General features: G+C 43.2%; 2 protein-coding genes across 2 annotated transcripts; one reads left to right on the top strand and one right to left on the bottom strand.

The window, feature by feature from the left end:
• The first annotated feature begins 76 nt into the window (after positions 1-76).
• Positions 77-27,942, top strand: LOC136427038 (germinal-center associated nuclear protein-like). The gene is made up of 21 exons (XM_066415756.1): positions 77-185; positions 785-950; positions 1,503-2,471; positions 2,922-3,106; positions 3,526-3,637; positions 4,010-4,118; positions 4,650-4,810; positions 5,119-5,462; positions 5,852-6,120; positions 6,632-6,794; positions 7,249-7,362; positions 8,960-9,106; positions 9,669-9,792; positions 10,421-10,554; positions 11,221-11,429; positions 12,039-12,164; positions 12,611-12,814; positions 14,009-14,146; positions 14,806-15,014; positions 15,589-15,767; positions 27,819-27,942. The coding sequence occupies exons 1-21, from the start codon at positions 153-155 to the stop codon at positions 27,912-27,914; spliced, it is 4,191 nt and encodes a 1,396-aa protein (XP_066271853.1). The 5' UTR covers positions 77-152; the 3' UTR covers positions 27,915-27,942.
• Positions 17,587-18,349, bottom strand: LOC136426780 (uncharacterized). Its single transcript, XM_066415505.1, has 2 exons — positions 18,227-18,349; positions 17,587-17,848 (listed from the first exon to the last, which is right to left on the bottom strand). The coding sequence occupies exons 1-2, from the start codon at positions 18,344-18,346 to the stop codon at positions 17,615-17,617; spliced, it is 354 nt and encodes a 117-aa protein (XP_066271602.1). The 5' UTR covers positions 18,347-18,349; the 3' UTR covers positions 17,587-17,614.
• Positions 27,943-27,948: the final 6 nt, after the last annotated feature.

Genomic DNA, 27,948 nt, shown 5'->3' with positions numbered 1-27,948 from the left:
ACTTGGTTTGAATACGGCATTTTCTTTATACTTTGTTTGTCGTTTTGTATGCTTCAAATGAAGTGCTAGTTTTACCAACACACGCACAGTTTGATTCTGGCGGTGCGGGTGTTCGTGCAAGTATCAACAACTCCGGAGATTACACGTGAAAGATGAGCTCCTCCGGTAGCTTCGCTCGGAAGAAGGTAACTCTTTATGTGTATAGTGTGCAAGCGGGAGTTTATCTCCAGTTTGTTTGTTAACTTCTGCAGTCAGTCGCGGAGGCGGCGGCACGAAACCTCAGATGGGGGTGGGGGGCGGCGGTAGGGAAATCACAGAAATTATAAATTTATGGCCAAACAGTGCATTCTGTAGTGTCTCACCAGTATATGCAATGAGGTTTAGTAATGCAAACGTCCTTGATGAAATCCCGTTGTGGAAATATGATCCCTGGGCACAAAAACTTGAGAAAGTTTACCTTTACTGACAACTTTCCTGTGGGAGCATCCTACCTGAGTTTTATTTCTTTTGTTAGAGTAGAGTCTTAGGTTAAAAATTGTTGTAAAGTAATTTGCCATGTAGGCCTCCATATGTCCAATCAGTGCACCTCATCTTAGGATATGTGATACTTTTCCCAAGGGAACAATGTAAACAGGGCATGTCAGGGGATGCAAACCCAGGACCTCTGGGTTCTGGGGGAGATACCCTGCCATTATGCCACTTGGACACCACTGATGTGGTGCTAACCTGACATGGACTTATTTGCATTAACAACAACTTTAACATTGACTCTTTCAATTTCCAGAAAAAGGAAGCGTTGCGGAGGCTCTCCCAGGGGTTTGACAGGACACCACGCGGGGTGGGGAGAGGAGGCGGTCCAGACAGAGGAGGGCGTGAGAGGGGTGGGAGGAAACGGTGGCCCAGCGACAGAGCCCCAGGAGCTGGGGCCAAGAGAAGGATCAGTGTGGAAGGTAGGACAATTATGGGTACAAAAACTTTGATTTTACTTTATACTTTATGATGAATCTCTGAGGAAATGGGTGGTGATGTCACAGTCAGGGCTGTCTCAAGGACCCGTCCCTCCATCCCTGGATGGAATTTTGCTTTTTGGGACGGACGAAAATTTCACCCTGTATGTCCAAAATGATCTGAAAACATATTTTCAAAAGCTTAAAATGACAGATTTAACCTCGAAACATGGGCTTAAAGAAATGAGGGGATGGAAAAATTGTAAAGCTGGAGGCAGCACCAGCCCTAGTTCAGGTCACAATGTATATGTAGTGTAGAGGGTAATTTGCCAGTGTGATTATTGACATTTTTGTCTTGTACTACAAATGTACTAGTTGAAGAATGCATGGAAAAAAGAATGATTCAACTATTGCCCCGATTTGCTGTCCATTATTGATAAGATGACAATGAAACTAACAAATGTTACAGCATCTATAAATGTGTATGACAGACTGGTGGATACCAGTAACACTGTAACAGTTTAAGTCTAACCAACCCTCTTTTTACCTTTCCAGCAGGAAGCAGGCCTAACCCGTTTGCACAGCAGGCAGAAACCATCTTCAGTGGTATCAGAAGTGCCCAGACCGCAAACATCTTCGCTCCAACAACAGTCACGAGCGACGATGCCATCTCCCAGCCCTCCAGTCTACCTCCTCCAAGTCTGGGGCCCGAGAGCAGCACTGCTTTTTCCACAGCGGGTACTCAAGGCTTCGGTGTGTTTGGCATGCCGCAGACGAGTAAGGGGCTTAGCTCCGGATTTGGCGGGCAGGCTGTGTTCGGAGCGTCCACAGGTAGCACTGGTGGCTTCAAGTTCACCACTACAGACACCACGGCCGGTTTCAGTACAGGAGAGACGGGTACAACAGGTGGGTTTGGTGCCAAGCCTGGCTTCAGCACCGGTGGTGTAGCGGCACCGCCCTCCTTTTCATTCGCTGCAAGCAGCGACAAGGGTGCTGCTGCACCCAGCTTCGGTGGAGGCAGTCCGTTCGGGGGTGACTCCCCCTCTTTTGCTAGCAAGACATTTGGACGAACGTCCAGTGTTTCATCCGGATTTCCTTCAACTTCGGCAAACTTTCCCTCTGCTGGGGCTTCAATATTTGGAAAACCGGACCAAACGGACCAGAGTTCTGTATTTACCAAACAAGAGGAGACAAAGACAGCAGCTACTGTGTTTGGAGGAAAGGGACAAGACGTCACAAACCAGAGTAAAGAAAGCAAAGGAGCGGTCCTCACCGGTTCAGGGAGGGAGGGCAGCCCTAGCAGGAGACCTGTCATTGACAGGAGCTCGATTTTGAAGCGAGCGCTGACAGAGGCTGGTGATGATGCAACTAAAAAAGTCAGCAGAAGAATAAATGTGGAGCCAAGCACATCGGGGCAGCCAAAAAGTAAGGCGGCAGTGGAAGTGGCGGCAGAAGATGATGCAGAGTTGGAGCCTTACAAACCCCTTGCCCGGCCCCGACTGTCATCCTCAGACTCACAGCCAGGTACATTGTAAACATGGGGAACAGTTGTGGTAACCTGTGAATAGTTTCATCAGGCTGGTAAATCACTGAATAACAAAGTTCTTTGTAGCCTGGAATCCAAACTGATTATAGCTCCCGAGTCTCCTCTCCGCAGAGAATGGGAGCTACATGTATAATAGGTTTGGATTCCAGGCTAAGTTCACACAACCAGTACATATTCACCTGCCAACGTTTCGGTGACTGTTTGTCACCTTCCTTATTAATTAGCGCAATAAGCCCTGAAATGTTGAGAAATGATTTTTGAAAAGATCTTTGTGATTCCCATCATGCACGTTTTTAACCAGATTCAACCGTTCCAATGCAAAGTCAGCAAACTTATATGAATCTGAAACCACTGCTGACCAGAAAAAAAAGCACTCCTTTAGAATTTTAGCATTGTTGCTATCTTGAACGTTGAATTTCTGTCCCCAGGTACTGGACGAAGGTTCCTGACAAAAGAAGAGGTGAGCACCAGGACGACCCTGCGCTGTTCGGACATGCCCAGGATGTGTAACAACAAGGAGTTCCTCAGGCGGCACTTTTCCAAGTATGGAAAGGTGGTCCGAGTCCACCCTAACCTGGAGAAAAACACTGCACTCATCTCCTTTGCTGATCACGTAAGTTTAGAGCTATCATACCTTGTTCACACATTTCTCTTCACATTTGAATGTTACTGTATTTCACTTTATCTTCACAGTAGCAAAATTTTATGGTGTATGGAAAGTGGACATTTTCACTGAACTTGAAATTCACTGTGGCAGCCAGTGATTAACAGAACGGATGTGTGAAGGAATCATCAATAATTATAACAGGTTTTTCACGGTGATGATAAGTTCATGGTACAGAGGTGACCGTGAAAACAGTGAACATAAAAATTACAGTGAAAGAAACAAGAATTTCTAACCACCAGCCTGCTGTACTACTAGTCAATGGCAGGTGGCATTGCAGTCCTTGAAGTACCCCTTTGTATTGAGGGGTGATACAGATGTCTGTGAGATTGTGAAATTAACTTCTGACAAACTCATTTAATTTGTAGAAATCAGCTGCAGAAGCCAAGCGGAAGGGTCGACTGCTTAAGAAGGGAACTCGAGAAATCACCATCTTCTGGGGCGCCGGCAAAACTTCTCCCAAGGGAAAAGTCACAATAGGTGAGACAGACAGACGTGTTATATAGATAAGTTAGTTCACAGTTTGAAGTATGCATGTGCTGTGTGATACACTGTGGGAATCATGTCAAATTTGAAGGGCCCTGGTTGTTCTTAAAGTTCCTGTCACACAGTCAAAGAGCTTTGTTGATTGCCAAAAGGTTCCCGAATCTCAAGGTTGTCAATGAGTTCATCAAAATCTACCAACCCAAGGTCCTCCAGTATAATGCAATACTGTATAATGGTGCTGCACTAGAAATCTCTCAAACCCACTGTTTTTCAAAGTGGTGGATTTACAAAATGTATGTAACCGGTGGATTAATGTTAATGGGGGTTATAGGTTGTTACAGCTTTTGATGGAATTTGTAATTTCAGATGCCGCAGCATCAAGAGCAGAGCCAGTTGCTGGCACCTCAGGACTCAGCACCGGCATTAGGAAGTCTGCACAGGGGGCAGCTCTTAAAGTCAAATCCGAGGCTGCCAGGTATGATCAATCACGAATCGTGCAAGCGACATCTACTCGGACAGTATTGCACTGATTGCTGCTAGGTTTTAGATGCCTTTTAATTTTCTATATCCGACTTTAGTTTAGATGTATATATTCCTTATTCTCAATGTCATCATGGTATATACCCAGTAATATTGAAATATTTTAATGATTATCATGTTGTTCATGGTGTTCTATGAGTTGTAATGTCCATACTCCAATTTAGCCAACGGGCTGCTATTATCACGACATGTAAATGTGAATTAACCCTTGTCCTGCAGGACCCATATATACATGTACATTGTATATGGGTTGCACATAACAGAGCCTGTATGTGGGTCCACTCTATGTTGTTTGTTTTTTCAACTAAAACCCATCACACCACAGCGAAATGCACCGAATGCGGAAGTATCTATGCCACAGCAGCACGGAAAAGTCAATGGCCAATGACTTGATTAAAAAATGAAATGAATTGCATGGAAAACGCCAGCAGGACAAGGGTTAATCAGTAAAACATTATCGCTACAGGTCTTCATCTGGGTCGGGCAGTGAGAGGAAGGAAAGCTGGGAGACTGATAAGAAGCCTATGATGGGAATCACCAGCATGGGGAAGCTGAGAGGGATGGCAGGGAAGAACGCCTACGAGAAGTTTCAGATCCTGGAGCAACGAGATCGGATCATCAGGCAGGGTGAGGTGGTTTCTTTGCTTGTTATTACATGTAGTACTCTGCTCTTCAGGTTCATTTCCACCAGAGACCAAAGATTGAAGATTGTTTTCTTACGTAAAGAATCTTTTATCTGTACCTAAACTGCCCCAGCCCATGAATTTTTGACATGACATATTTCCAATGCCCGTTTGATAGGATCTAAGAAACGTTTTTGTTTAATTTAGATGATACTTTATCAACTAGAATTCAAAGCTTTTGCTCATAAGATTCTAGACCATTGAAGCCATAGAATTTTTGACATGACAAATTTCCAATTCCTGCCTGTTTAGGATCCAAGAAACAGACAGACCTGGCCACAGCCAAGGCATTTGTCGGCACCTGTCGGGACATGTGTCCTGAGAAGGAGCGTTACGAGCGAGAGTTCCAAAACAGACTCTCCGTCTTCGAGACTCTCCCGGAAGACTCCAACAAAATCGACCACGCGAAGGCGGTGAAGGAATACGCACGATCATCGGCCGACAAGGAGGAGCCCCTGCCGCACGAGCTGAGGCCACCCCACGTCCTGACCCTGACCATGAACTACCTGGTGAACAACATCCTGGACCAGGGACGGGACGGGACCTGGGGGGACTGGTACGACTTCGTGTGGAACAGGACCAGGGGGATCAGAAAGGTACGTTAAAACTTAAACTTTGAATGTTTCCCACACCTTTTGGTGTATAGGGGCTGTGCCCATAAATTGGTGGACATACCGACTACTAGCTAAGTACCAGAGTGATCAACCCAGAATTGAGAGGTTAAAGAATTTGTTTTTCTCTCATTGGAGTGAGGACTTACCATTTCTTCCTGATGTTGTGTTCACCAACAGGACATCACACAGCAGCTTTTAACAGACCATACAGCGGTGGACCTGACAGAGAAATGTGCTCTTACATTTAACCATACTACAACTGTATCATAGCAGGCCCGTGACGGTGCAATTCTACCAAACATTACCATTTAACCATCCTCCCATAGCAGGTCTGCTGCTTACGATGTCTTTCTTATGTTGTCTTCTCCCAGGACATCACCCAGCAGCTCCTGACAGACCACACAGCGGTGGACCTGACTGAGAAGTGCGCCCGGTTCCACATCCACTGCGCCCACCAGCTGTGCGGGGAGCCCATGACGGTCTTCGACCCCAAGATCAACAACGAGAACCTGACCAAGTGTCTGCAGAGTCTCAAGCAGTTCTACCACGACCTGACGGTGGAGGGCAGGTTCTGCAGCAACGAGGGGGAGTTCCGCGCCTATGAACTGCTCCTAAACTTGAACCAGGGAGACATCCTCAGGTGATGAGTGGTATTACTTATTTGATAAGGTCTCCTCATTCTTGGGCCGAATGGCCTGCGTCAAGGTCCCAACCTCTTGTCGGTATTGCTTCTGTTTAAAGGAAATATTACGTCTTGTGATTAGGTAAGTGTAAGTTCATTTATTTTCACGGGGCTTGATTTCACGGTAGGTTTTGCGGTGTTTTAAGTTTGCGGTAGAAACAATGCTGTAGTGCTCTAGTTATACATATGTACATTGGAAAGACATGAATAAACAACTTACACTCTGCAATGTATAGGTCACAGTTAAAACTGATGATAAAAAAAAACACTGAACAATTCAAAATTTCCCAAGGCCAGGGAGATTCCCTGACTACCCGTGTGTCACTCTGCAGTTTTTGTATGTTCTGCCAGAGGGTGCTTACTGTCCCTCACCCCTTAGCTGTCTCTTTGTAAAACTTGATTAATCAATGTTTGGCCATTGCAGATTAATTTTGACCCTCTCGTACATTGTATACTTGTTCTGCTACAGAGAGGTCCAGCAGCTCCGGCCTGAGGTGCGGAATTCCCCCCAGATGAAGTTTGCCCTCCAGGTCTTCTCTGCCCTCAACAACAACAACTTCGTCCGCTTCTTCAAACTGCTGTGGTCAGCCCCGTACCTGCCTGCCTGTATCATGCACAGGTACTTAACACAGGTAAGGTACTATGTCTCATATCCATAGCTCTCTTCAGATCGAGCTCGAAATCCTTTTTTCTGTTACCAGTCCTGCAACATTTCAAATTGTCAGAAATACACAAATTATTCACCCATATCACCCAAGATGCCAGCCCAACCTGTGGGAGGGCTGGCACAGTGTTGTTTTCTTTTTATGTCATACCCATATAAGAAAACACACATTTCAATGCAAAATGTGCCAGAAGTTTAGAAAATCTGGTCTCATCAAGTAAAAATAGTAAGAACATCAATTCCAACATCAATTCCAACATACGAAATTGGTATTTGAATATTTGACAGCAGCTCATGCAAAGTGCATTCAAATTATTCTATGAAAGCCTGTGTGATCCAAGTTGAAGCTCATGTGATACTGTAACTGTTTCAAAACGTTGTCAGGGCGCAGGTTTGACATATACTTATTTGTCCTGTTTCAGGTCCGTACCCAGTCGATCAAGGTGATGAACCGAGCCTACTCCATCACAGGTCGCACCTCCCAGTTCCCTCTGTCCGACTACATGCGCATGATGGGGTTCGAAGACGAGGACGAGGTCAGTTCAGTCTTCTCTCGAAAGAAAGTTTCTCTGTGTTGGAAGAATCCATAGTTTTACAATTTAAAGGCTTTGTTCCAACACAAGGAAACACTCACTATGGATCTTCATCGTGAATGTTTCTTTTGTGTAATGGAACAAAGCTTAAGATTGTACAACTAAGTAGTGATTATATTTCACTCCTTATGCCATATGATATGACAAATATTGTTTTTGCTGACGTTTCTTCTCCTGCCATTATAGTCAAACAGATTAATCAATTACTCCAAGACGTGTTTTAATACTGTACAGTCAAACCTGCCTATAGCGGTCACTCAAGGGACTGGCCAAAATCGACCGCTATGGACAGGTGGCCGCTCTATAGAAACGGTTGATTGATTACGAGCAATATATGGCACATGTTTTCTGTACCCACTGAGAAACATTTATTCACATACATGTACAGTCAAACCAAGGAGGTTTTATCTATATAAAACCTCCTTGGTCAAACTTGGTCTACCGACCACTTCCACAAGACGACCATCGGCTCAAGATGACTGCTTTCGGTAGGTCCGGATTTTTCCACAAGCAAATTTAGTCCAAGTCGATCCATCGATCCGCCCCCAATCCGGAGCACATGCGACCAAAATGTTGCCGAAGACAACCGTGTCATTTTCAATTGCGCGGCGACATCATTTATCAGCAAATAATTGCGGAATTTCACGGTAAAATCAGCCTGTTTGGGTCGGATTCCTTGCGGGAGAAAAAACAACAGCTGCAAGATGAGAGGTCATAGGGTCATTGGGATAGTCTACTGTAATGTGGGTGCAGCTGCAATGTGTGAGTTATGATTTACTCTACATTAAATAGTACAAAATGTAAACTTATTTCGTCAAAGAAGTTCTTTGAATAAAGAGTACAGAATATACAAAGAATAGATGACTTTATAACCTTTTTTTAGAGGATAAAAGGCGTCTGTCTTTTTTTAACAAACTCCTCCCCCATGGTACTACTAGTGAAGTAACCCAAGTAAACAAAGCGTCCCGCTAGGACCGCGCACAAAGAGGCTCTGTTTGTCTGCAAATTTCTGGCGTCTTAGCGGTTTTGGAAATTCAAAACCAACACCAGGAGCAAAATAAAACCATGTACAACATTTTCATGGGTAACACTGCAGCTATAATGACATTTTTTTCTGCGGGGATTTGAAAGAAGGCTCCCGAATATTGCGACGACCATGCGCCGTGACCGTTATCGGCAGTGTTTCCAGACCCGCGGGACCGAAAATCGAGTGGCCGCGACCGCGTTGGACAGGTGACCGCTATAGCCTAATTCTTAATGCTTATGTCAATGGGAAAAATCCAAGGGACCGACAAATAGTGACCACTATGGGCAGGTGGCCGCTATGCAAAGGTGACCGCTAATACAGGTTTGACTGTATACAGTATATCTTGTGATGACAGCTTTTTAAAATCATTTTATTGGTTTGAAGGACTGGCCCCCAGGATTATCCTGGATAGTCCATTTCGGGGCATGATAATTTTGGAATGGTCCCTTTTACATGCATATTCTCTGAAGATTCCATTCCTATATTCAAATTCAAACCCATTGTGTTGTCCAGACTGCCATCTTTAGTGAGGCATTTGGCCTGGCTGTGTTGGATGGAACTGTGGGCTTCAACCGGACAACCTTTGTAGAAGGGGAGAGTGTCCCTCGTGCCAGGCGGTCTGCTGTTGTCGTCAGCAAGAGGATGGTTTCTGTTGGAGAGGTAGGAATCATTGGCTATGTTACTGTGTGTATATCTATCAACCAACGGTTTCTATTAGACAGGTAAGAATGGATTTGACTTTGTGTGTATAAAAATATTAACCGATTACTGAATAGTTTTATCAGGTAAAGTAAATCACTTGATAACAAAGATCTTATGTACACAAACTATCTGCAGTGTGAAGTAGAATCAGGCATTACTGCCCTGAGGTAGGTGACAGATGGTTACCGAAATGTTGGCTAGATATTAACTCTCTGGTTGTGTACAAAGAACTTTGTTATCCACTATTCTACAATATTATGAACTCGTACTTGTATGAAATTTTCAGTTGTAAGTCCCTTAGAAATACATTATACTGTCAAATTGTTTCCATGTACGTTTTTTGTAGGAACTTCTTGATTAATTGATGTCTAGGATAGTGAAGTTATGTACAAAACAACAATCTAGCTGTTAATGTAAGGAATCGAACTTGCAAACTCTCGTAGTTGTGTCCGCTATCCTAGCTACTCAGCCATTTAATGTCACTTCATGTAGTAAATTTTGATTCTTTCTTCCTTTATAGATAGTTCAGGGCAGTCCTCTCCCTGCCAACACCGTCCATGTTCCAAAGAACAGTTTTGATGGGTCAGGGTTCTTCATTGGAGACAGTCCGTCCAATGTCGGCATGGATACCCAGCAAGTGAAAGGTACGTACTAAATAACTATAAATTCATTTGTTTTCACAGGATTTAATCTTGCGGTAGAAGGGGAAAGGTCAGTTTTGCAGTGTATTAAGTTTGCAGTTGAAACACTTCTATGGTACACTGGAATCACATATTTGGGATGTCGAGAAGTTGTGGTGTAGCAATCACTGCGTAAACCGTGAAAATAAAACCACAGCAAATATCTTGATATTTACAGTAACTTAATTGTAAACAGTAACATCACTTGAAAGTTCATCTGTGTTGGTAGAAGTCATTCTGAATGGAGTTTAAACTGTAAACGCCAACACAATAAATTGGACTTACCCAAATTTTCGACTGAACAGCTACAGTCTTTTTCAAGCAGTGAGCAGTCCACTGCTGCTGTGACGTCTTGAAAAAGACTGTAGCTGTTCAGTCGAAAATTTGGGTAAGTCCAATTTATTGTGTTGGCGTTTACAGTTTAAACTCCATTCAGGATAAACAGTTACATCTTTTGAATGGATTGCAGTTGCCATAGAGCTGTAATTTTTTTTGTAAAAATTACTTTAGGATGAAGAATCTGAATTAACCTGCTTCAATGTTTCTATCTTGATTTTACAAAATTAATCCAAATTTGCTGGTCTTTTCTCAGAAGTGCCAGTACCTGCTATAGAAGTCTCCACCAAGACAGAGCCCCCACCCCCCTATACCCAGCCTCCACAGCCCCCTGCCCCTGTATCCCCTCCCCCCACTGCAAGGCCCCCTGCCACACGCTTTTCCAACGAGGTAAGAAGCTTCAATCCACTTACTAGTATTTGTACATGTACCTCATTTTGTTCATTCATCATTACACAAGCCGTAGCGCATTCGCTTAACTAGCACTATTGGTCCTTGAAAAAGGAATATACTTCACCTGAATTGAGGATGACTGCTTAACTTTACCTAGATTATTTATTTCTTTATCTATCAATCTTTGGAACTTATGGGTTATCCCTTCAGCTGAGTAGGGCTGATTTTCAAGGGGGCATATAACAAGTAAACAGGATACTAGCTTAGGAGGTCATAGGTAATTCAGCATACAGGTGATCACAAATAAGATTAAAATGTACAAACAGATTGTACAAAGTAAATGAACAGTAACTGTAGTAAATTATAAATATGTTAACAATATATCACAGTGGGAAGACAAAAGTACATGTGCATGTAGTTAGTGTTAACTTCTATTTTTGAGACAGTGGAATGAGACTAATATATGGGTTCTGTGATGGTAAGACAATAATAATAACTATATTTTAGGCTAGTTTCATATCAATCTTGTACTAGTACTTGTAATGCACTAACAAACTAATGTTGATGAAGGTTAGACATCCAGGTAATAAAATATGCCAAAAATCAGTTACTCAATGACATAGACAAGCAACTGGATAAACATAAACTCAATTTTTTTTTCAGTCCATCAAGGAGGTAGCGCGCGAGCTGTTCCTGGAGGTTATCCAGGAGTTCTGTCAGGACGTCTCCTCCCGTATGGTCGATCTGGCAGACATCATCAAGGGCTCGGCCCTGTACCTGGAGGACTTCATCGAACAGAACGTCAGCGACATGGCGAAGGGCCTGGTGCAGGAGGTGGTGAACGAGGAGAGGGCAAGGATACTGAGGGAGAGGTTGGTTACTCATTGATATGTGGTCACAATTTCTTTTGAAAGTCCGTCACACGTCCAGGACTTTGCTCTCGACCACTCCCCAACCAAGTTTGACACTAGGTTGGGGGCAGCCTGAAATCCAATTCCTGTTCTAGCTCCAGTTTACTCCTCTGATCATATCTGAGAACAATATGAGTTTTGGGTTACGACTTTTGTTTGTCAAAATTCAGTGTTGGCTGGTTCAGATCACTTTTGTTCTTCTCCCTGCTGCCTAAATCTGTATCACTTTAGAGTTATCCAAAGCATGGACAGAAATGATGATGGATGAATGTGACACAAAACTTTCCAAACTGTATTCATGGTTCAAGATGCAAACAATATTGTAATCATGCACCAAAAATAGTTACTCGAGCAACTGGATAAGATTCTGAAACAGACGTTTCAGACAGCATCCGCTATCTTTCATCAGTGACTAAGGAAAGATCTGGCAGAGCCAGTTTTTTTTAATGAAACGAAGACAATTTTAGATGGTTCAATAGAATGGTAAGATAGGGCCCCTTCGCACTGGACAATATTGTAATCATACTTAGCTTCATACTCATGTACAAACATACATAATGCTCTGATCAGGCTTGCTGCAGAGAGGGCCGAGGAACTGAGACATTGCCAGGAGAGAGTGACAGAAGTAGTATGTCAGGAGCTGGTGGAGGAACTTTTGGGGGAGGAGGCTGCCTCTCTGGCCACTGCACAAGCCAGGTTTGTGCTTGTTAGTGTGTTTGTTCCATATAACTGGTAAACTGCCTTTAGGCATATCATATTCAGTTTTGTACAGTAGGCATAAGCTGCCTAAGACCAGACTGTTTGGTTTGATCCACTCGCACAGGGATGGACCCCTACATTCGATGAGCGCTGGGGTGGGATCTTTAATGTGCTCAAGTTGTGGCTTTCCTCAAATGCTGGATCACCAGCCAGCTTTAGACCTTTGTGGCATGGAATCTGGAGCCTAAAGTTGGAACAGTACAAAGAAATGACAAAATTATGCTCTGTGTTTGTGTACATGTACATGTAGTTGTGGAGCAAGCTAGATCTTTTACATTTCAAAGTCTGTTTCTTACCAGATTGACTTAGATTTGTAGACTCTGAGAATTCATTGACTTACTTTTTTAAAGATTTACAAGCACTGACTAAACTTCTCTCTACAGGGAGGTTCTTCTCCAACTGAAGAAGGAGTCCGTCGAGAGATGCACAGTGGACATCACCCGTGCTGTACAGGAGGAGGTAGTAGTAGAGGGTGTGCGTGACGTATGTCAGGAGGTGGTGAGGGCGGCTGAAGACCTGCGGGATCAGCACCTGGCTGAGCTGGAGCAGTGTGTGCAGCTGGCTCGAACCGCTCGGCTCTGGAGAAGGTAGCCTTCTTGATAGACATTTGGGGTATATCCGAGATTTGGCACTTTTTGGCACCCAAAATTGGAGCTGTTTCCAAATATGAATTTTCAAACCGTAGACAAGACTTTCAAGCGTGGTTGAAAAGCCTAGCAACTCAGTAGAAAGTATGGCATTAATATAAACTGATGGTTGCATTTTTTTTTCATACTCGTGGTACTGAGCAAAAGTGTTTTTCATAGACTGTTTTTCACTAGCTCTGGTAGAGGGTGTCTCCCTCAAGGCACATTACTTGACTCATACCCTGAGGTGAGATCGTAAAGAAAAAAGTTGGGCAAATGTTTTAGTTGTTTGTCCTCTTTTTTAGGTGAAAGAATCATTCTGATCGTTTTAAAGTGAATGGTTTATTAGCAGGAATCAAAATTGGCCGTGTCAAAAATTTTTGTAAGACATGAACTGAAAATGATTTCCAAATTGACAGACATCCCTTTAACTGCAATGCTTACTTGCCCCACTAGATGGCGCAACAGCTATGCCACGAGGAAGCGTCTGCGCCGTTATATTGGCAAGAATCAAAATTGGCTAAGTGTTGAAAACTTTTGACAGCCAAGAACTGAAAATGACTTTGGAATTGACAGCCCTCCCTTAACTGCCATTCTTTCTTGATCCACTAGATGGCGCACCAGCTATGCCAGGAGTAAGCGACTGCGCCGTTATATTGGCAAGAAAAAAAATTGGCTAAGTGTTGAAAATTTTGGAAAGCCATGAACTGAAAATGACTTGGGGATTGATAGCTGGCTCCTTTAACTGCAATTCTTTCTCACTCCACTAGGTGGCGCACTAGCTATGCCGCGAGGAAGCGTCTGCGCCGTTATATTGGCAATGAATCAAAATTGGCTAAGTGTTGAAAACTTTGGAAAGCCATGAACTGAAAATGAGTTTGGGGTTGACAGACCTCCCTTAACTGCAGTTCCTTCTCATTTCACTAGGTGGCGCACCAGCTATACCATGAGTAAGCGACTGCGCCGTTATATTGGCAAGAATTGTTGAAAACTTTGGAAAGCCAAGAACTGAAAATGACTTTGGTTGACAGACCTCCTTTAACTGCAATGCTTTCTTGCTCCACCAGGTGGCATACTAGCTATGCCACGAGGAACCATCTGCACAGTTATATTGATAGCCGGTCCTTTAACTGCAATGCTTACTCACTCCACCAGGTGGCGCACCAGCTATGCCACGAGGAAGCGCCTGCGCCGCTCGATGCAGGAGTTCCCCAGCGCTCCCACACAGCGACTTCCCTGGCAGAAAATCCGGGCGTTCTTCAGGAGGAAGAGGCCGGAAGCCAGTCCTATGAGGTACTTTAAACTCATTTGTGTGAAGACGGGTCTGTATGTCTGTGTCAGGTTTCCCACTGTGTTGACTGGATGAATTACAGCTGCATGATATTTAGTAATTAACTATCAAAATGCAGTTCTTTTACTTTCCGTGTCACATTCATATTAAACAGTTTCACACACAAGTACAGAAGAGACAGAACTCTGCACAAGCATACTTTGTAGTAGTTGGCAATGTGTTACAAGCTCCCTCCTCATGAGTGCCCGAGCCGTTTTCTTTTTCAATTTTTTTTTTTCCTGAGCATGCATACAGCTGATAAATTGAAAAACCGGTAACGGATATGCACACCATGCTTAACACGTGCCATTTCTATCTACGAGTGCTGTTTTTGACGGGGGTGTTCCAAATTGTGAACTGATGAGGGGATTTTGTTCCCTGTGACAGTTTATACTGAAGAGCTGGGAGGTGACGTCCCTCGCCATCCTCAAGTTGAGAAGTGACTGTATTTTCCAGAAATAACTCTGAAGCAAAAAATATTTGTGTGGGAATTAGAATATCCCTTCACCTATAAGAGCAACAGTGTTTCACCAAATTGATATGCAAAATCAGACATTTTCAAATGAAATGTGCCGGAAGATTTGGGTGTGAATTAATAAGTGAATTTTGTTCCCTATGACAGTTTACTGAAGAGCTGGGAAGTGACATCCCTTGCCATCGACATAAGGAGACTCCAGGCGAGGGTTAGGAGAGAGAGAGCCTGGGCCCCTCTCGACCTGCCCTCCCTCGTGGGAGAACAGCTGACGAAGACGAGAGTTAACCGGTCCAAACCAGCCCTCAGACGGCAAACAAACGTCTACTGGAAACTGGTGGTGTCCCTACCTGATCTTGGTAGGTTAGACAGGTTTCAATTCATCATAATATTATGAATGCTTTTTTTATCCTTCTGTTACTATGTTGTCCTTCTTACCTATAGATAGAGTTAGACCAGTCGGATATAAAGATGACGCTTTATTGATAAAGCAAAAGGCAAAGCAACTTTCTGAAATTCATACACTCAGTCACTCAAGTGCAAATTACAAAGTAAAAACACCAAAATTCGACTTACTAAACAGTAAAGGATTTTACGGTATATTAAATAAATGTGTAAAATCTTGTTACAATCACTAATCAGATTGGACTAATCATGGGTTTCAGTATCTTTTCTGATAGCAAAACAATGTTTTTAATGTACAGTACTAAATTTCACCTGTTTTGCATAATATATACTAGATAGTTGTCACATCTAATCTTAATTTAGAGCTTAAAAGATATTATATACATTATATTTGTTTTGACTTTGTGTAGTTGTTAGGACATATGTATCATCATGTAATGCTGTTGCGTAAATCTTGCTGACCAAAAGTTGTAGCTTGTTTGAATGAATAAGACTCAAGTTAATAAGAGTCATTATTTTTTCTCACAGAGGAGGAAACCCCAGCCACTGCCCAGCTGTGCAAATGGCTGCAGACCAAGCTGAAGAAAGGCTCAGTCCCAGACACCTCAGGGCCCTCCCTATCCACAGACTCACACAAGCTACAGACCCTGTCCCTCTACACTACAGCGGCTGGGGAGCCGGGCAGGAAGATCTGTATCTGTACTAAGGTTGGTGGAGATAGTTACTAGAATATTCTTCAATCAATGACCAAATTTTTGACATCTACTATACGTCTTGATCATGGAGTGACCTAGTCTCATGAGAGCACAAGACTAGGTTGAGACTTGTGTAGATCTTCTGGCCTCCCTTGCGAAGCAGAGGTAAGTTTGATGTTTTATGTTTTATTAGAAGCTCCCTACCTTTGTTACGGTTCAAATGGAATTTGTTTAACACTACTACCATGTACATTGATTAAACATCCAAGCATTAGACACGTAGAAGTATTGCCAATTTTTTTACTGAAAAAGGGCATGGGCCTGTAATCTTTATGACATCATTGTGTGTGTTAAACATGTCATCATTGTGATGTCATAAAGATTTGTATGAAGTATTACTCTATACAAATCTTTATGACATCACAATGACGAGTATCATCTTGCAATAACTAAAGGTACTTTCTGGAAAAAAGTCATTTGCCTCATTGTGAAAAGAAAAGTGAATGAAATGATGTTGAAATGGAATTCTGCCTCAGGATAGGACTTTCACACATCTTGCAATGTATGTAATATGGGTAGAGAAGACCATCACTTATGATACATAATGTTCATAAGCCTTTCTAGCACGATCTTTAATGGATCTGGGGACCTCACTGAACCCAGGTAGCCTGTTGGTCTCAGTCTGCTGCCCCCTGGTGAAGTGGTGAATCACCTTCCGCCTGTCCTGCTGCTGGTTGTACAGGGTGGACAGGTGGTAGTGAACATATGGCACAAAGGCATCACACTCTGGTGCCAGCCTGAGGAAGTGCTCCCACTGTCTGATGGCTTCTGTCTCAGACACTTGCTTTGACAGGAGGGCTGTGAGGTACATAGTGGTCAAATGGTCCTGTTTGTACATAAGGGAACTAGCCATGGCGGACAGGGCTTTGGCTAGAGCAGACAGGTTTGTTGTTGGTAGGTCACTCCGCTTGAAAATTATTGACATCATTGTTGGCCGAGGGTTTGCCTCCCATATGGCCCACCCCAGGTAGCAGTAGATGTGGTGCAGGTGTTGGTACAGGCAGTCTTCTGGTCCGTGCTGTAAGATGGCAGCTACCACCTGCTGCAACGCCTGCACCCGGCTGTCTCCATGTGGCAGCTGTAAGGCTGTCAGCAGCAGACAGGTGCTGTCCATGGGGTCGACTTGTAGCTGGAAGGTCATTATTAACTGTTTCAGTTGGGCTTTATTAAGGTTCAACCATGTCTTGTGATACAGTACTGTACTTGTGAAGCTTGTTAGTACGATGTCATGCTGCATGAACCCCAGTACCAGGGCCTTCACTCCCCTCAGGTCTGTGTACCCACTGTTGGTCAGGATGTCTGCTCCTTCCTCCCAGGACCTGTAGGCCTTGATGTAACGTTGTGCTGTTGGAGAGTCCTTGTGTTTCTGCAGCATGGCTCTGTACGGCTTGAGTGGCCCCTCTTCCACCTCTCCAGCTGAAAAGATGGACATGGCTGCTACAGAGGACACGTCTTCAGGCAGGCCTGAGTCTCCTTCTGTAGTCACACTGGGTGGTGCCAACTGTAAACAGAGGGGGATATTGAAGTTTTATTTGGAAGTACCTTGCCGGAGGGCTATTTGCAACATGTAACAGTATTTGGAAAATGTAGGCAATGGAAGATAACAATGCTGACAAGTGGAACAAGGGACTATTCTAAAAAGAACTGCTACAGAATACAATGTATGTTTTTTTGGATTAACTAGTTGTTTTGACTTCTTTTTTAATTAATAACTGCCATTACTTTCCAAGGGTAGTAAGCAAAACCTTAGGAAGCAAATACAGACATATTTCAAACAAAAAAATTGCATTCAAAGCCTCTCAGCATACCTGTTCTCTCAGCCTCCACTCTTCCCATCCCTCCCCTTCCCCCTCCATCCCTGCTGCCTCCTCCTGTCCCTCCTCCTCAGCAAACCACCACCCCTCCATCCCCACTTGGATGGGTCCGGTCCAGCCGATCCTCTGCAGCTCATCCTCCAGCAGCAGCTGCAGACAGGTGCGGTCGCTACCCCGGTCGATCCTCTCGTTTAAGGTGCGCATCACCCAGTAGCCAGCCTGGGGATACAGTGAACAGAAATAGTACACAATACATCTACATATTACTAGGCAAACCCTTCGCGGGGCATCACGCCTAGGGGAGCGCAGATTTTGCCCTAGTGTGCCTTGCGATGGTGTAGTGAAATAAAAGTGAACTATTATTTTCAGCTTGTCTGGCTGGTTTTTTTTTTGTTAGACTTTTTTTCTGACCAGACTTGCAAAACCACTATCAGAGTGTAGGGGTTAATGTTGGTCATCTCTCATGTTGGAAAAACTGATTTCAACCTTGATTTCATTCAATTTTTTTAAAAATCACAATGAAGCCGTCACAACATGATCATATTGCATTGGCACTAACAATCTAAATGATAAAAGTTTCATATTTTGCTGTCTTACCAGTGTTAGAAACTTGACATGCACGAGAAGCGACCCTTCTTCTATCTGCTCTACTTGGACATGTCGTTCTCGGTCCACTACCCTGTGGATGGCCTCGTCTGTTTGTGGCCTCTTGTTCATGTAGAAAGCTGCCAGGGTTGTTACACCTGTAGCGACACCTGCAGCCAGACCTGCTCCCACCACTCCTGCAGCAGACTCTGCAACCTTAAAAGTGACAAGGGGGTCTTGTGGTTAGGGCTGTTGACTAATAGGATCTGAAAGTGGTTCTAGGTTCGAATCCCTAACAGGCCCCAATGTTGTGTCCTAAATAGGAAACTTAAGGGACTTAATACAGCTTTCCTCACCTCACTGCATATGTGTAGCTTCAGTTATAGGCATCTCTCAAAGGGGACTTAAATGTTTGAGGAGGGTCGCACCTTGAGCACCACGCTTACCAAAAAGACTTTGGGCTCATAACTGTCAGTCTGGTCTTACACAGCTTGCACTTCAACTTTAAGGCGGTTGACTGGTTATGATAAACAATCAAACCTTGCTGGCAGCAAATGCAGCTGCAGCAGATGCTCCAGCCACGACGACTCCCTCTGCGAGGGCTGGGCTCTGGATCCTGATGGTCGCTCCTCCGAAAGCACCCACAGCCACCTGCAGAGCTGGCGGCGGGGCTGGAATTTGGGGAGCTAGTTGTCCTGCCTGTCCATGTACAGGAGCAGCTTGCGGTGGGACTGGGTAACCAAGTTGTCCTGGAACCTGGGGAACTAGTTGGCCTGTCTGTCCATGGTGATGGTCCCCATACTGCACAGGCAGAATGCCCCCCTCTCCCACCTGTCCAGGCTGCTGTTCTCCTTGTGAAGGTGGCGGCTGTTGGCCCTGATCACTTGGTTGTGGTTGCCTTGACGTCTGGTCAGCCATTTTTGTCTTTTGTTGACCTGACATACAATTTGTACCGCATACGATTACTCGATGTTCAAAGCAAAACATTCAGACTCTCAAACTGTAAGAGCTAATGAGTTTGCACATTGACTTGACATACAAAGTATTGATTGCATTTTGACCAACATATACAGGAAATTCCAGTTGATGTCAAACTTTTAAATGCTTAACTCGAAGCCCTTCAGAAAGTTTTGATGCCACTATCTAGACAAACATGTATGCTATGCTTGAAGGTCTTGCTAATTGTAATACATACTCAATAACACAAGCAGGTAAATACAGTTTTGCAAGGCGAAACAAACTGTTAGTATTTAGTCACTGTTTAGAAGCTAGACAGATGTGCTGTGCAGAAGAAAGTGAATTGGCAGAAAAGAAAAAAGAAATTGCTCTAGGAGGAGGTTCATGGGGAAAAATTTGACCGGGGGGGGGGGGGGGGGCATGTAGAATTTGTCTCCTTGAAACCTTGCAGCATAGCATCCTATTCTAAATGCTAGTAGGATTTCTAAAAATGGGCTTATGAGCCACTCAGAATCCCAAGTTTCCCACTAGGAGGGAACTGCGCACCGCCTCGTGGCACATAAACAGTTGAAAGGATAAGGTTAGAATAGGAAATGTGTCGGTATTTTGTGGTCTGATTTAGATCCAGGTTGACATAAAAAGGAAAGTAAACTAAGTAATCTCGAACCAGATTAGCTCAAATGAACTCAATGAACAGATGAGCTAATCTTCCACTGGTCGTGACAGAGAAGATAGACGCTATGTACAGTATTTACAGGTTCATTGTACCGGGGGAAATTCCCCTAGCTCTTTTTGACAAACACAATGAACAGTGGACCACGGCTTAACGTCCCGTCCTAAGGACTGTGACCCTTTCCAGTAGCGTGCATGTCGGGTGAGCGACGCAGCCGGGATCAAACCCGGGGCTTCTAGTTCCAGAGGCAAGATCGCTAACCACAATGGACTATATAAAATGTATACGCATGCTACAAATACATAATTCTTGATAGATATATTTTTGTACATGACAGATCCTCTTGATTTATATTCTGTTACAGAAACATGGTCCCTAAAATGTGTCAAAGTTTTGCTTGAGGGGTAGTAAACTTGCCTCTTTTGGGCATAGACATAGTGTATATAAGGAAGTTTCAGCTTGATTGCCCATTCCCAACATATCAAATAGGTATTTTCTCACCCAGATGAACCACTTTCTGGACAAAATTTTAGTAACTTTTGAGAATATATATTCAAGTACAAAACATGTTGTATTTTGAAAACCAGAAGAAGCATTTCGTGAAAGCATCTGTCATTAAGCTTGGAAAATGGTTCTAGTCTTTTCAAACAGAAGTAGCGCCCATGGTAGGGCATGCTTTCTAATATGAAAAAAATACAACGTATATTGTGTAATAACTTTCTATGTAGTGTTGCAAGCCTTCCTCAGAGATTTAGAATTTGTACAGTGAACAATAAAGGTCATATTCCCACCTGTGAGGCACAAATCTGACGGCGATCTTAGGAATATTTCAGTGCCGATCCATGTGGAATCGATTCTGCATGCAAAGTGGTGCCTAAGTTAGAACTGGTTTTTTCACTTCTTATTATTGAGTCAAATGTTGAAAGGTCAAAGTTTCACCTCTGACATGTCAGTGGCGACAAATAAACATCACAGCTTGCTTATGGGTGAAGCAGACAGTGAAATGTGATTTTCGATGGTGCATATTCCTATTTTTGTACATTGTGTAAACAATTATTATAGAGGGACCATCATTTGATGTAGTTCTATGTTATACCCTGAGGCTCTTAAAATGCCATTGTGGTAATGAGTTAAATCAAGGAGAGGAGTGCTTGAGTCATGAATAGGACCTGGTGTATTAAACCACACATAAACTTACCTTCCTGGTGCCATGGGGCAGTAGCTCTCTACAGAGGGTTCCACATGACATGATGTTTCTGTTCTCCCATTTCTGTAAATACATTTAATTTCACAGGAGGGAGAAAATGGCGTGTACGACCACGGTTTTAAGTTCGCGTTTGAAACAATAGTAGGGCTGCAGTCATATATATATATATAGGTGGGCAAAAAGTGCATGGTTGACTTAAGTTCACGCTGAAGAGTTAAACACAAAAACTGCCAACATAAGACCGCTGCAAACATTTCTGCATTTAGAGCATGTTTCTTTTACTAAGTACCATCTAGTGGTTTCTGGTTAAACTGCATTGACTGGACTTGATTTTGGCCAGATTAAACAAATCCTGGTATGAATGCAAATGGCTTTAGCAGAGTCAACCCCGTACCTCGGTGAATCCAGATTCATGGACCCTGGTATGAATGCTCTTTGCGAGGTCTGACAAATATTTAAGCTGGAGTTATATTTAAGGTATCTTAACTATACCAGTCCATGTTCATTCATTGTCAGTGTCAGTCATTGTTTATTTGAGGCACACCGGCCCATATGGAAGATTCATACAGTACATATGAAATACAAACAACATACAAAGCAATAGCTTGATAATGTCTATATCAGAATCTAATGGATGATTTATTGTCAGTATGAAATTAGCAAATTTATGTTATGTCTATTTCATTTGGAAGAATATGCATGCATAACCATCAAAAAGACTATGCATGATTCTACATAATGGTCACAAAGCTAATGATTGTATACATGACTAATTCTGCCAACTATGAAATCCACTTCCTATGACTCCCCATCCCCATCACTCCCCATCTGACTGTGTGCCCTTTACTTCCTGTCACATACTGTGAAATAACTAAGAAAACACAAACTGACAGACATTGTAACTGAAAATAATACCTCAGAGTCTGCACAAGGAGGTGGCAGCCAACATAGCAGTAGCAGACTTTTTCTTGGAAGTATCCTTGCCAGACTTCACCTTGTGGTAGCCTATACTAGTAGCCTATTCACACACACACACACACACACACACGCACAACAGACACATACAGATACAGGCAGTAAAATTCCCTTCGATCATTTATCATTTAACATTGAGGCACTTCCACAGCAATGAGCACAGACTTTCTCTTGCAAGTATCCCAGTCTTCACCTTATGATAACCTAAGTCCTTTTTGCTATACAGTAGTTATACAGTAATTCTGTATCATTAAACGTAACTTTTAGCATTGTACATGATTATCAATCTTATCTGACGGATAATCCAGGTCATAGGGTCAATGGAAGAGGCTAATAATTCACAACATATTTTCCATATGTTTGTACGATCATGTTAATCAAAACCTTATTTGCATTATTGATCAACAACAATAAGGATTGAACTTGCATTATTAATGAGGAAATTCTATAACTCCAATGTTTCCATGATAGTACATCAATACATGGAACTATTATGTACATTTTTGTGAAATATCACCATTTTCTATCAATCTTGATAAATGCCCGAGCATCTAAGACAAGTTTGACCATTTTTACTGAAAATGGGCATGGCTCTATTACGCTTGATGACATCATTGTGATGTCATGAAGATTTGCATAAAGTATCATCTTGCAATAAGGTACTTTCTAGAGAAAAGTCATTAATTTTGCATAATTGTGAAAAGAAAAGTGAATGGAAATGTTGAAATGGAATTCTGCCATAGGATAGGACTTTCACACATCTTCAATATATGTAATTTGGGAAGAGATAGAAGACCATCACTTAGATAGACATTGTTCATATGCCTTTCTAGCAGGATCTTTGATGGATCCGAGGACTTCAGCAAACCTAGGTAGCCTGTTGGTCTCCCTCTCTTCCCCCCTGGTGAAGTGGTGAATCACCTTCTGCCTGTCCTGCTGCTGGTTGTACAGGGTGGCCAGGTAGTAGTGAGCATGCCGCACATAGTAATCACACTCTGGTGCCAGCCTGAGGAGGTGCTCAAACTGTCTGATGGCTTCTGTCACAGACACTTCCTCAGACAGTATGGCTGTGAAGTACACAGTCTCCAAATGGTCCTGTTTGTACATAAGGGAACTAGCCATGGCAGACAGGGCTTTGTTTAAAGCTGACAGATCACCCCCCCTGAAAAGTTTTGGTATCGTTTGCTTTAACCGAGGGCTTGCGTTCCATATGGCCTCACCCAGTTCGCAGTAGATGTGGTGCAGGTGTTGGTACAGCCAGTCTGCCGGTCCGTGCTGTAGGATGGCAGCAACCACCTGCTGCAGGGTCTGCACCCGGCTGTCTCCTTCTGGCAGCTGTAGGGCTGTCAGCAGCAGGCAGGTGCTGTCCGTGGGGTCGACTTGTAGCTGGGAGGTCACTAGCTGTTTCAGTTGAGCTTTACTCAGGTTCAACAATGACTGGTCATACAGTACTGTACTTGTGAGACTTGGTGATACTATGTTATGCTGCATGAATCCCAGTACCAAGGCCTTCACTCCCCCCAGGTCTGTGTATCCACTGCTGGCCAGGATTCCTGCTCCTTCCTCCCAGGACCTAAAGACCTTGATGTAACGTTGTGCTGTTGGTGAGTCCTTGTGCTTCTGTAGCCTGGCTCTGAGCCGCTGGAGTGGCCCCTCTTCCACCTCTCCAGCTGAAGAGACAGACATGGCTGCTACAGACGACACGTCTTCAGGCAGGCCCGAGTCTCCTTCTGTAGTTACACTGGGGGATGCTGACTGTAAACAGAATGTTACCAATTTCATGAATTGTATGATTTATTCACTGTTGATGATTTGGAGCTAGTAATAGTTCTATATTTAAGTTTATTTTGCAACTCAAATAGTCAGGTAGCAAAACATCAGGTAATAGATACAAAGCCATACAGTACTGTAAAAAGGGAAATGTTTGCGGTGGTTTTATGTTTGTGGTTTTCGCGGTGAAGAAGTCCACCATTTCATCCGAGAACACCATTTTCTCCCTACCGCAGAATTGAATGCCTTTGAATATTTTCCTTTTACGGTACTTCATACGAAGAATGTGCAATAATTCTATTAAAGCCTCTGAGCATACCTGTTTCCCCATCCTCCCTGCCCACTCCCATCTCTCCTCTTCCTGCTCCATCCCTGCTGCCTCCTCCTCCTCCTGTCCCTCCTCCTCAGCAAACCACCACCCCTCCATCCCCACTTGGATGGGTCCGGTCCAGCCGATCCTCTGCAGCTCATCCTCCAGCAGCAGCTGCAGACAGGTGCGGTCGCTCCCCCGGTCGATCCTCTCGTTTAAGGAGCGCATCACCCAGTAGCCAGCCTGGGGAAACAGGGAATAGAACAATTCTGTGTGTTTTGCATTCTGTAAACTTTAAGATGTATTACAAAGGTCTTCATGATCAGCCTTTTCTTCTTGATATTTACACAGTAATTTCTATATCACTTTTTCTATTTCTACAACTCAGATGTCAGATCAAAAATTTGATATCCCTTGCAAGCAGTAGATCCAAATAAAGGTTGGTAGTTTATTGCTAAGGACGGTCGGGAAACTGGAAACACATTCAACATCTTTTTCCTAGGCCTTATTGTTTCCTACATTTTTCTCTAAAAAAAGCCAATTTATTGTTTCCATCCCTGAATGAAGTAATTTCGGCATCTAGCCATCTAATGTATGTGGTTTTCTGACATACTCTCGCAAAACAAAGGCGTGAAGCTTGCCATCTCTGATGCTGGAAAATTGATTTCAACCATTAAATCATTTATGTTTTGTATGGTCACAATGAAACATTTGCTAAATGATAAAAGTTTCATATTTGCTGTGCCTTACCAGTGTTAGAAACTTGACATGCACCAGCAGTGACCCTTCCTCTATCTCCTGTACTTGGACGTGCCGTTCTCTGTCTACTACCCTGTGTATGGCCTCGTCTGCTGGTTGTCTGTTGGCCATGTAGAAAGCTGCCAGGGATGTAACGCCTGTAGCAACAGCTCCCATCATACCAGCTCCCATCACTACTGCAGGGGACTTTGAAACCTTAAAGGGGGTAAAGTGGTCATGGGGTTAGGGTTATTGTAGTTTTAGAAACGGTTCTAGGTTTGAATCCCTACTAGGCCCCAATGTTGTGCCCTTTGGAAAGACACTTAACGCCTATTTCCCTTGACTAAGAAGTACATAGCCTTGGTTGATGTATTTTTGGATGGGACATGAAGTCGGAGGCCCCTTGTTTGAGGAGAGTCACACCACGGGCATGTTTAGGAACCCAACACACTTAGTCCATCCCAATGTGAGTGAATCAAACATTACAGATCCGGTTGTACGTAGCTTGTACCAGTCCTACTCTACAAAACTGGTGTGTTGTGCTTAAAAGCAGTTTACTTGTTATGCAAAACAAACAAACAAACAAACCTTCCTGGCTGCAAAAGAAGCTGCAGCATATGCAGTAGTCACAAGTCCTCCCGTGAGGCCTCCTGCTGCAAGGGCTTGGCTCTGGATCCTGATGGTCGCTCCGCCAAAAACATCCCCTACTTTACCTACAGACATCTGTAGCGCTGGTGGTGGGGCCGGGTTACCTTGTCCTGGAATGTCGGGTTCTTGTTGGCCTGTCGGTCGGTGATGGTCACCATGCTGCACAGGCTGAAGTCAAATTTTGTTTTACAACAATTGTAACAGGTACAATGTAAGGCAAAGTGTTAATTAAGACTTAAGGCTAGTTACATCTACATGTAGATTGACACAACACACAATGACTAGTTGTTTGTCAACTATACTGCTTCATATCTTGATACTCTTAAGTTGCTATTTACAGTTTCTTTTTTGCATGGTATAAAGATGCATTTGTCTAAGACTGACAGAAAATTGTGTCATAACATGACATCAGTACTTGAAATGTCTCTTTACTTGTCTTGTCTAATACACTTGTCTTGGATAATGTTGAGCTTGTCTTATACACTTGATCGCATTAGTTTGATTATTTCTTCATTATAAGTGCATGCATGTAGGACATGTCCAGTGCCCCCCTCCCTCACCTGCTGCTGATCTCCTTGTGCAGTTGGTGGCTGTTGGCCTTGATCACCTGGTTGTAGTTGCCTTGACGTCTGGTCAGCCATTGTTGTGGAAAATGTTCACCAGATAGATACCAGGATCACAAGATATGAAGCAAAACCTTCAGTAAAAACCTTCTGTAGACTGTATTAGACCTACAGTGTCATATGACTGAGTTTGCACATTGACCTGCAAAGTTACTGATTGCATTTTGCCCCACATACAAACTTCATAGTTAATGTTTAACTTAAAACCCTTCAGAAAGTTCAGGTGCTGTACCTACATGTAGGCAGGGGATGTTTGTTTCTGGTTAGTGTTTGTGTTCTTGCAGTTATATATTAATCATATTCCATATGATAGTCAAATTCAACATACATGTAGAGCGGCAGGAGATGATCAATGGACACATGTATTATTGATCAGAACCTTATTTGCATAATTGGATTACATGAAACAATATTCATGGTTAATCGTGATCTACCTTTAATGCATTGTGTAGATCGTTGTCGTCGGCATTTAGATCATGTCTTGTCTTCACTATTCTTCTCAGCCGCACTGGGAGGCTGTTATTTGAATACATGTTAAATTCCACCACAGCTATGGCGGCCAGGGTTTGAATTAAGAAGGTTTTTGAAATACACATTTGAAATGTGTAGATTAACATTAGAGACAACTTAGCAATATCAGGGTTTGTTTTACTTTCATTTATCATTGCAAACTTGTGTCTTCCCTTGGTTTTATCCTACAATTATTATAGCTTTGTAAGATTTCCTAAATGTTACTAATAATAAAATTATGTACATTACTAGACATAGCAGGCTGTCATTATTTGCTGAGGCTCAGACTAGTAACCCTGCTTAACTACTGTACCGGTCGCTTTAATCTTGTTGCTTTAACCTGCTGTGTAACCAATAGAGAATGTGGTGCCAAACGGCTGCTTCAGTGTGCTAAAGGTTAAGCTAACAATCATATATAAATTACATACTAGTAGCTTTGTAAGATTTCCTGATGATATTTTGTTGTTGGCTTCAGGCGGTGCACGGGTTGTTGGAGGAGGATGATACAGATGAAGTGGAGAGTGAACACATGATACTGGGAACATCAGCTGTTAAATAGAAAGATTTCCTAATGGTGCTTTGTTGTTGGCTTCAGGCGGTGCACGGGTTGTTGGAAGAGGAGGACACAGATGAAGTGGAGAGTGAACACATGATACTGGGAACATCAGCTGTTAAATAGAAAGATTTCCTAATGGTGCTTTGTTGTTGGCTTCAGGCGGTGCACGGGTTGTTGGAAGAGGAGGACACAGATGAAGTGGAGAGTGAACACATGATACTGGGAACATCAGCTGTTAAATAGAAAGATTTCCTAATGGTGCTTTGTTGTTGGCTACAGGTGGTGCATGGGTTGTTGGAGGAGGATGACACAGATGAAGTGGAGAGTAAACACATGTTACTGGGAACATCAGCTGTTAAATAGAAAGATTTCCTAATGGTGCTTTGTTGTTGGCTACAGGTGGTGCACGGGTTGTTAGAGGAGGATGATACAGATGAAGTGGAGAGTAAACACATGTTACTGGGAACATCAGCTGTTGATAAAAAGGTTTCCTAATGATGCTTTGTTGTTGACTACAGGCAGTGCATGGGTTGTTGGAAGAGGATGACACGGATGAAGTAGAGAGTGAACACATGTTACTGGGAACATCAGCTGTTGATAAAAAGGTTTCCTAATGATGCTTTGTTGTTGACTCCAGGCAGTGCATGGGTTGTTGGAAGAAGAGGACACAGATGAGGTGGAGAGTGAACACATGTTACTGGGAACATCAGCTGTTGATAAAAAGATTTCCTAATGATGCTTTGTTGTTGACTCCAGGCAGTGCATGG

The sequence above is a fragment of the Branchiostoma lanceolatum genome, chromosome 2 (assembly GCF_035083965.1).
Source record: "Branchiostoma lanceolatum isolate klBraLanc5 chromosome 2, klBraLanc5.hap2, whole genome shotgun sequence".
Taxonomy (NCBI): Eukaryota; Metazoa; Chordata; class Leptocardii; order Amphioxiformes; family Branchiostomatidae; genus Branchiostoma; species Branchiostoma lanceolatum.
Note: the sequence above shows the minus strand (reverse complement) of the source record. Positions and strands in the feature narration are given on the sequence as shown.